Source organism: Scardinius erythrophthalmus, assembly GCF_964197995.2.
Source record: "Scardinius erythrophthalmus genome assembly, chromosome: 22".
In the NCBI taxonomy this organism is placed as follows: domain Eukaryota; kingdom Metazoa; phylum Chordata; class Actinopteri; order Cypriniformes; family Leuciscidae; genus Scardinius; species Scardinius erythrophthalmus.
Genome location: NC_138242.1, coordinates 34,337,514 through 34,347,513, shown reverse-complemented (window position 1 = coordinate 34,347,513; position 10,000 = coordinate 34,337,514). Strand labels below are relative to the sequence as shown.

Genomic DNA, 10,000 nt, shown 5'->3' with positions numbered 1-10,000 from the left:
GTGAGCACCAGTACTAGTTAAGGTTAGTGTGACGCGGGTCGGTATCGCTGGACATTCCTTCCGTGAGCAACACTCTGTGATAAAGCCTGAGTGTTTCTAAAAGTGGAGGCATCTCTGATAGAGTCGTCCAGCACAGAAGCTCCTCAGACGGTGTGTGTGTGAGAGTCTGTGTGTGTGTGTGTGAGAGTCTGTGTTTCAGTCGCTCCGCTCGGCCGTGTGTGTGTGAGTCTGTGTTTCAGTCATGAGTGGCGCTGAAGAAGATGGTGGACAGACAGACGGAGCTGAAGGTGTGTGTGAGGTGAGAGATGGTGTGTGAGCTGAAGGTGTGTGTGAGACGGAGCTGAAGGTGTGTGTGAGGTGAGAGATGGTGTGTGAGCTGAAGGTGTGTGTGAGACGGAGCTGAAGGTGTGTGTGAGGTGAGAGATGGTGTGTGAGCTGAAGGTGTGTGTGAGACGGAGCTGAAGGTGTGTGTGAGGTGAGAGATGGTGTGTGAGCTGAAGGTGTGTGTGAGACGGAGCTGAAGGTGTGTGTGAGGTGAGAGACGGAGCTGAAGGTGTGTGTGAGGTGAGAGCCGCTGACCGCAGGATCTGTGTGACCCTGACCTTCACACCGCAGCTCTCACACTGTGTGTGTGTGTGTGTGTGTGTTCCACAGGGTTCTCCCGGAGCCGGTTCTGATCGGATCCCAGCGGCCCGTGAGGTGAGTGTGACTGAAGCCCGTCAGCAGAAACTCATTGATCTTGAGTGAAAGTCAGTCGGATCTCTTGAGCTAATCGCTGGTGTAGAGCCGGTTCTGATTGGTCGATCGAGTCTGATCCACTGATCTGATTGGTCGATCAGTCCATCAGCAGAAGCTCTTAATGTCGTTGATCAGGATCTAGAGCTGAACGCAGGTGTAGGGAACCGGTTCTGCTCCACTGATCTGATTGGTCGATCAGTCCACCAGCAGCTCACCGCCTGCTCTCATTGGTGGAGCAGGAACTGATTCTTAAAGAACCTGTCATAAGAGACGTGTGTGTGTGTGTGTGTGTGTGTGTGTGTGTTGAACTGCAGGAGCAGAGCGAAGGAAACTCCACAGACGCGGTGAGTCGATCCGCATCAGTGATGGATCTGTGGTTCTCCACTGGTTTCTGTTGTTCGGTGTTTCAGTGCTAAACGCTTCATGTCTTTGTCACGTTAAACTCGGATCTACAGACACACACTTCATATCTCTGACACAGAGTTCCCTCAGAAATATCATATCAATATTTCAGAATCAGCATGTGAATGTGTGTGATCAGAGTCACACTCATATTCTGTATTAATGCTCGGCAACTCAACAGGTAATAGTGATTATTATTATTATTATTATTATAATTAATTTGAATGGTTTCATATGCAGCTGGAGGCGACAGACGCTCAGATGAAGGTACTGATGTTTTAAATAAACATTATTTATTATTATTTTTTATTTGATTAATTATCAAATATAATTAATTTGGTTTTATATCAGCAGCTGGAGGCGACAGACGTCACAGTCGCTCAGACGGAGACACTAATGGTCTGTTTTATTATGTGTTATGTATTAAATAAACATTATATGTTTTTTTTATTAATTATTATTATATTCTTATTTTTATATTGTCTGCAGCTGGGGGCGACAGAGAGTCAGACAGACGTCACAGTCGCTCAGACAGAGACACTAATGGTCTGTTTTATGTATTAAATAGACATTATTTAATATAATTTTTTAGTTTATTAATTTTTATTATTATTAATTTGAATGTTTTATCAGCAGCTGGAGGCGACAGACGTCACAGACACTCAGACAGAGACACTAATGGTCTGTTTTATTATATGTTATGTATTTAATAAACATTATTTATTATTATAATTCATTTGAATGGTTTTATATGAATTATATGAAGGCGACAGAGAGTCAGACAGCCACCACAGACGCTCAGATGAAGATACTGGTTTATTATGTTTCATGTACTAAATTAACGGTTTTTTTTTTGTTTTTTTTTTTTATGGTTTTATCAGCAGCTGGAGGCGACAGACATCACAGACACTCAGACGGAGACACTGATGGCATGTTTTATGTATTAAATAGACATTATTTATTCTTATTTTTCATTTTATTAATTTTCATTATCATTAATTTGAATGTTTTACATCCAGCTGGAGGCGACAGACATCACAGACACTCAGATGAAGGTACTGATTGTACACTTTATTATGTTTTATGTATTAAATTAACATTAAATGTTTTTATTTGATTCATTATTTATTAATTATCAAATATAATTAATTTGGTTTTATCAGCAGCTGGAGGCGTCAGACGTCACAGACACTCAGATGAAGGTACTGATCGTACACTTTATTATGTTTTATGTATTAAATTAACATTATTTATTATTATTATTAATTTTTTATGGTTTTATCAGCAGCTGGAGGTGACAGATGTCACAGACACTCAGAAGGAGATATTAATGGTCTGTTTTATGTATTAAATATACAATATTTATTCTTATTTTTCATTTTATTAATTTTCATTATTATTTATTTGAATGGTTTACATCCAGCTGGAGGCGACAGACGTCACAGACACTCAGACAGAGACACTAATGGTCTGTTTTATTATGTTTTATGTATTGAATACTCTTTATTTATTATTATAATTAATTTGAATGGTTTTATATGAATGATATGAAGGCGACAGAGAGTCAGACAGCCGCCACAGACGCTCAGATGAAGGTACTTATGATCTGTTTAATGTATTAAATAGTCATTATTTATAATTATTTTTCATTTTATTAATTTTCATTATGATTCATTTTTATGGTTTTATTTGCAGCTGGAGGCGACAGAGAGTCCGACAGGCGTCACAGACGCTCAGATGAAGGTACTGATGATCTGTTTAATGTTTTATGTATTAAATAAACATTTATTATTATGAATTTGAGTGTGTTATATGCAGCTGGAGGCGACAGGTGCTGCTGATGATCTGTTGTATTATGATTTATGAATGAATCTTTCACACAGTTAGCAGATGTGCCGTGATGATGAAGCGGGTCACATGACCAGGTCACGTTCACACGTGACGTCGGTTCATATCAGAGTCACTGCAGACGCTGTCACTGCCGATGATCATGAGCTGTGTTTGTGAATGTTCACGGCACTTCATCTGGAAAATGTGTTGAATCTTGAGTTTAATGTGTTTGTGAGGCGACAGAATGAGATTTCCCATCATTCTCTCTGGCAGCACATGATAAAACACTGATCAGATCTAATGTGTAGAAGTGCGTCACAGCAGAATATCTGTTGGAATCCGTGCGTGAGCTTCATGGATCTTAATGAATCTTTGAATCTCCATTATGTTGCAGAAGTCGAGTTTGAGATGAAGTGTGTTTGTGCTTTAACAGAAGCTGGTGAACGGCTTGTGTGTTCCTGAAACACTAGAGATTCAACACGCTAAAGACGCCACACACCTGTACAGTGAGGTGAGACGCGTGATCACATGACCATCGTCACCAGCGTTTCTGTGGCCTTTAGAATCATCGGAGTAAAAGTTTACAACATTTACTGGAGAAAAAGCTAAATTCTTTAAAATATTAAGTCTTGTTTAATGACTTTAGTTTGTGTGTGTGTGTGTGTGTGTGTGTGATGTTCCTCTGCTGTTCAGATGCAGTATCGGGAGGAAGGACTCAGAGATCTGTGTGTGAATCTGTATTCTCTGATGCCCGACACACGTGACACACAGTTCGCTAGAGAGATGACGGAGCTGCAGAGTGAGGTACACACACACACACACACACACACACACACACAATACAATACAATACAATACAATGTTTATTTATAAAGCACAATTTAAAAACAACCGAAGTTGACCAAAGTGCTGTACACAAAAAAAAAATAGTAATAATAATAATAATCTAAAAATAAAACACGCTGTAAAATAGGTGTAACACACGAAAGTAAAATCATAAAACAGCCAGTCAAGATATATTAAACGCCAAAGAAAATAAATGAGTCTTAAGAGTAGACTTAAAAGTAGATAAAGTTGGGGCAGTTCTGATATGAACCGGGAGACTATTCCATAGTTTAGGGCCGATGACAGAAAAAGGCACGATCACCTCTATTCGTTAGTCTTGTCCTGGGAACTTGCAATAGTCCAGAATTAGCAGATCTAAGTGACCTTGACTGAGTGTAGGGATGTGGCAGATCTGACAAGTACTGTGGTGCCTCATTATGAAAAGATTTAAAAACAAACAATAAAATTTTAAAATCAATTCTATATTTGACCGGCAGCCAATGTAGTGAGATCAAGACCGGCGTGACAGAATCATATTTACGTTTTCCATAAAGAACAATGAGTTACAGGAGTCCAGTCGAGATGTAACGAAAGCATGCATGACCGTTTCGAATTTCTTAAGGGAAAGAAATGGCTTCACCTTTAACAGAATACGAAGATGATAAAAACACGACTTAACCACAGTACTTATCTGCTCATCGAATTTAAGATTATTATCAAGCCAAACACCCAAGTTTCTGACACACGTGGTACTATAAAGTGACAAAGATGCAAATTTAAAATCATGTACATAGTGTTCATTTGAACCAAACACAATAAATTCGGTTTTACTCTCATTAAGGCTCAGGAAGTTAGTCGCAAGCCAGAGTTTTAGTTCTTCCAAACAATCCATAATAGGCTTTAAGGCCTGCTTATCATCACGCTTCAGAGGAATATAAATTCGGGTGTCATCTGCATACAAATGAAAAGAGTTTTGTTAAAAATAGACCCTAGTGGAAGCATATAAAGGGAAAACAGTACAGGACCAAGAATTGAACCCTGGGGAACACCAGAATTTCAGAGGAGGAATGGCAATATTGACAACATGTCTCCTGTCAGAGAGATATGACCGAAACCACTGCAATACTGTGCCACGAAGACCAACACATGTTTCAAGACGTGATATAAGAATATCATGGTTGACTAAATCAAAGGCAGAACTGAGGTCTAACAGAACCAGAGCCATAGACTGCCCAGAGTCAGTGGTTAACATGATGTCATTTCAAACTCTTAACAGAGCTGTCTCAGTACTGGGACAGGATTTAAAACCAGATTGAACAGAATTGATAGTCAGATAAGACTGAAGTTGATTTAAGACAATTTTCTCTAGAATTTTAGAGAGAAAAGGTAAATTTAAAATGGGACGAAAGTTAGCCAACAATGTGGAGTCCAGACTTGTTTTTTTAAGATGAGGCCGCACTGTGGCGAGTTTAAAGTCAAAAACACACACACACACACTGATGATGATGATGATGATGATGATTGACAGGTCAGGTATCGAGCGGATGGGAGGAAGAAGCTGTCCTGTAGTGTGTTTTCTCTGCTCCCCGACACGATGGACACGCAACACGCCAAACACATGACGGACCTGCAGAGCCACGTAACACACACTCATCACGCGTGTTCACCTGTCCGCTGTCATGTGACTCGCTGCGCTCTCACACTCCTCTCTGTGTGTCTGACAGAATAAATACAAAGAAGCTGGTAGAAAAGACGCTTCCACGTGTCTCTACACTCACCTGGAGGAAACACTGGACACAAAACATGCTAAAGAGGCATACCAGCTACAAAGCCAGGTACACACACACACACACACACACACACACACACACACACACACACACACACTCAACACACACTCATGTACACACACACACACACACACACACACACACACACACACACACACACACACCCAACACACACTCATGTACACACACTCATGTACACACACACACACACACACACACACACACACACACACACACACACACACACACAGTGAGTTAGTGTGTGTGTGAGTGAGTTAGTGAGTTAGTGAGTGAGTGAGTGAGTGAGTGAGTGAGTGAGTGAGTGAGTTAGTGAGTGAGTGAGTGAGTGAGTGAGTGAGTGAGTGAGTTAGTGAGTGAGTTATTGAGTGAGTTAGTTAGTGAGTGAGTGAGTGAGTGAGTGAGTGAGTGAGTGTGTGTGTGTGTGTGTGAGTTAGTGAGTGAGTGAGTGAGTGAGTGAGTGAGTGAGTGAGTGAGTGAGTGAGTGTGTGTGTGTGTGTGTGTGTGTGTGTGAGTGAGTGAGTGAGTGAGTGAGTGAGTGAGTGAGTAAGTGAGTGAGTTAGTGTGTGTGTGTGAGTGAGTGAGTGAGTGAGTGAGTGAGTGAGTGAGTGAGTTAGTGAGTGAGTGAGTGAGTGAGTGAGTGAGTGAGTTAGTGAGTGAGTGAGTGAGTGAGTTAGTGAGTGAGTTATTGAGTGAGTGAGTTAGTGAGTGAGTGAGTGAGTGAGTGAGTGAGTGAGTTAGTGAGTGAGTGAGTGAGTGAGTGAGTGAGTGAGTGAGTTAGTGTGTGTGTGAGTGAGTGAGTGAGTGAGTGAGTGAGTGAGTGAGTGAGTGAGTGAGTGAGTTATTGAGTGAGTGAGTGAGTGAGTGAGTGAGTTAGTGAGTTATTGAGTGAGTGAGTGAGTTAGTGTGTGTGTGAGTGAGTTAGTGAGTGAGTTAGTGAGTGAGTGAGTGAGTTAGTGTGTGTGTGTGTGTGTGTGAGTGAGTTAGTGAGTGAGTTAGTGAGTGAGTTAGTGAGTGAGTGAGTTAGTGAGTGTGTTAGTGAGTGACAGCCGCCGTATGAAACATTCTAAATCTGAATGCTCTGCATCAGAACTAATAACTGCTGTCCGTCACGAACTGTGTGACTGAACTCAGACCCTTCTGGGGAATATTAGATCAGTTTCCACTGTCAGGTTTCAGGCACTAGTTTGAGTGGTTGTGAATCAGTATCAGTGCTGGTTAACTGAGGCCGCACACACACACACACACACAAACACACACACACACACACACACACACACACACACACACACACACACACACTCAACACACACTCATGTACACACACATACACACACACACACACACACACACACACACACACACACACACACTCAACACACACTCATGTACACACACATACACACACACACACACACACACACACACACACACACACACACACACACACACACCCAACACACACTCATGTACACACACTCATGTACACACACACACACACACACACACACACACACACACACACACACACACACACACAGTGAGTTAGTGTGTGTGTGAGTGAGTTAGTGAGTGAGTGAGTGAGTTAGTGAGTGAGTGAGTGAGTGAGTGAGTGAGTGAGTGAGTGAGTGAGTGAGTGAGTGAGTGAGTGAGTTAGTGAGTGAGTTATTGAGTGAGTTAGTGAGTGAGTGAGTGAGTGAGTGAGTGTGTGTGTGTGAGTTAGTGAGTGAGTGAGTGAGTGAGTGAGTGAGTGAGTGAGTGAGTGTGTGTGTGTGTGTGTGTGTGAGTGAGTGAGTGAGTGAGTGAGTGAGTAAGTGAGTGAGTTAGTGTGTGTGTGTGAGTGAGTGAGTGAGTGAGTGAGTGAGTTAGTGAGTGAGTGAGTGAGTGAGTGAGTGAGTGAGTGAGTGAGTGAGTTAGTGAGTGAGTGAGTGAGTTAGTGAGTGAGTTATTGAGTGAGTGAGTTAGTGAGTGAGTGAGTGAGTGAGTGAGTGAGTTAGTGAGTGAGTGAGTGAGTGAGTGAGTTAGTGTGTGTGTGTGTGTGTGAGTGAGTGAGTGAGTGAGTGAGTGAGTGAGTTATTGAGTGAGTGAGTGAGTGAGTGAGTTAGTGAGTGAGTTATTGAGTGAGTGAGTTAGTGTGTGTGTGAGTGAGTTAGTGAGTGAGTAAGTGAGTGAGTGAGTGAGTTAGTGTGTGTGTGAGTGAGTTAGTGAGTGAGTTAGTGAGTGAGTTAGTGAGTGAGTGAGTTAGTGAGTGTGTTAGTGAGTGACAGCCGCCGTATGAAACATTCTAAATCTGAATGCTCTGCATCAGAACTAATAACTGCTGTCCGTCACGAACTGTGTGACTGAACTCAGACCCTTCTGGGGAATATTAGATCAGTTTCCACTGTCAGGTTTCAGGCACTAGTTTGAGTGGTTGTGAATCAGTATCAGTGCTGGTTAACTGAGGCCGCACACACACACACACACACACACACAAACACACACACACACACACACACACAAACACACACACACACACACACACACACACACACACACACACACACACACACACACACACACACACACACACACACACACACACACACACACGCATGCTCACACTTTCTTCTTCTTCAGCGGTCACTCGAAACGAGTATGACTGTCCTCTCCGTCGGGTCGCCTTATTTGTGGATCCTCAGGTGGCTGTAAAGGCCGATCTGTGATCCACAGATTCTGCTGCAATGTGGGCATTGGAAGGTTGAGGTGATGTGTGGTGGTGGAGCCTTTCTCTGTTTGTCCTTGCGGTGTTGCCGCTTTGCATCTGCGGCACGGCGGAGTTCTGTTTGGTGGTGTGCTGCACCTTCCTGCACTGCTTTTCTCCAGTAGTCCCTGTTAAACGTGAGATTCTCCCAGTCGCGGACGTGATGTTAAACTTTTTCAGGCTGGTCTTGATATTGTCCTCAATGCGTTTCTTTGGCCCACCAGGGGCTCGCTGTCCTTCTTTTAGCTGGGAGTACAGGATCTGCTTTGGGAGACGGTTGTTAGGCATGCGGATGACATGTCCTGTCCATCGGAGTTGGTGCTGCATTATGGTGGTAGTGATGCTGGGGATATTTGTTTCCTCCAGAATGCTGGAGTTTGTACGTCTGTCTTCCCAGTTGATCCTTAAGATTTTTCTTAAGGCTCTTTGATGGAATGGTTCCAGTGCTCTCAGGTGTCTGCTGTAGGTGGTCCAGGATTCCGCTCCATACAGCAGAGTTGGGAGAATCACAGCTCTGTAAACCAGGACCTTGGTTTGGGTAGATGGTGGATGTGGTGCCAGAGCCTTGGTCCTCCTTCCTTTAAGATCTCCGTGGGGATCCCATCAGGACCAGTGGCCTTGTTGTTCCTGAGATTCCTGATGGCATTGTGAACCTCAGTTAGGGTAGGAGGTTCCCCCATGTCTTCTCTAATGGGACTCTGTGGGATATGGTCGGCCATGTCTGGTTCGGCTGAGCTGTCACGGTTCAGAAGTTCTTGAAAGTGCTTCTTCCAACGTGCGTTGATGGAGTCATTGTCTTTTAAAAGAGTCTGTCCATCTTTTGGGCGCAGGGGATTTAAGCCACGGTGGATGGGGCCATAGACAGCCTTAGTGGCACTAAAAAAGCCTCTGGTGTTACCTGAATCTGCCAGTCTCTGGATTTCTAGAGACTTATCTGTCCACCAGTTGTTCTTGAGCTCCCTCATCAATCTCTGAACGTCAGCCTTGGCTCTGGAGTGTGCTGCCCTTTTGGCCTCACATGTTATGTAATTTTGCCACACACGGAAGGCTTTTCATTTTCTGGAGATAAGTTGTTCTATCTCTGTGTCATTTTCATCAAACCAGTCCTGATGTTTCCTGGACTGATACCCAAGGGTGGATTTGCATGAGTCATGGATGGTGGATTTGAGAAGGCCCCAGTGCTCTTCGATGTTATCAGGATGTTCTTGCTGAAGACTTTTCTCGAGAGAGTCCTGAAGTAGCTGCTGGATGGCAGTTTCATTCAAGCTGTCAAGGTTCAGTCTTCGCCGAGTCTGCTTCTTCTGAATCCTCCTCCTTTTTTTAAGTTTGATGGACATTGTGGATCGGATGAGGCGGTGGTCTGTTCAGCAGTTGTCAGAGTCTATCATGGCCCTTGTGATGTTCGCATCACAGTGGTCCCTGGCCCTTACAATGACATAATCAATGAGGTGCCATTGCTTTGAGCGAGGGTTTCTCCAAGATGCCTTGAATTTGTTTTTCTGTCGATAGAGAGTGTTGGTGATGACGAGGTTGTGCTGAGCGCACTTGGAGTTGATGTTACCGATGCCCTACTTGCCAAAAGTGCCCTTCCAGAGGTGTTGGTCCTGGCCTACCCTAGCATTGAAGTCTCCAAGGAGGATGATCTTGTCCTCCC

General features: G+C 43.3%; 1 protein-coding gene across 1 annotated transcript in view; it reads left to right on the top strand.

Moving 5' to 3' along the window:
• The first annotated feature begins 9 nt into the window (after positions 1-9).
• The window catches only part of LOC308682558 (uncharacterized protein), a 78,548-nt gene continuing 68,557 nt past the window's right edge, over positions 10-10,000 (top strand). The window contains exons 1-18 of the mRNA XM_081352361.1: positions 10-298; positions 655-699; positions 1,053-1,082; positions 1,381-1,407; positions 1,492-1,539; positions 1,630-1,686; positions 1,774-1,821; positions 2,022-2,069; positions 2,160-2,195; positions 2,304-2,342; positions 2,426-2,473; positions 2,564-2,608; positions 2,694-2,735; positions 2,836-2,883; positions 3,404-3,481; positions 3,664-3,774; positions 5,324-5,434; positions 5,520-5,630. Of these exons, the coding sequence (XP_081208487.1) occupies positions 242-298; positions 655-699; positions 1,053-1,082; positions 1,381-1,407; positions 1,492-1,539; positions 1,630-1,686; positions 1,774-1,821; positions 2,022-2,069; positions 2,160-2,195; positions 2,304-2,342; positions 2,426-2,473; positions 2,564-2,608; positions 2,694-2,735; positions 2,836-2,883; positions 3,404-3,481; positions 3,664-3,774; positions 5,324-5,434; positions 5,520-5,630 (1,029 nt within the window). The 5' untranslated portion in view covers positions 10-241. The remainder of the gene's footprint in view (positions 299-654; positions 700-1,052; positions 1,083-1,380; positions 1,408-1,491; positions 1,540-1,629; positions 1,687-1,773; positions 1,822-2,021; positions 2,070-2,159; positions 2,196-2,303; positions 2,343-2,425; positions 2,474-2,563; positions 2,609-2,693; positions 2,736-2,835; positions 2,884-3,403; positions 3,482-3,663; positions 3,775-5,323; positions 5,435-5,519; positions 5,631-10,000) is intronic.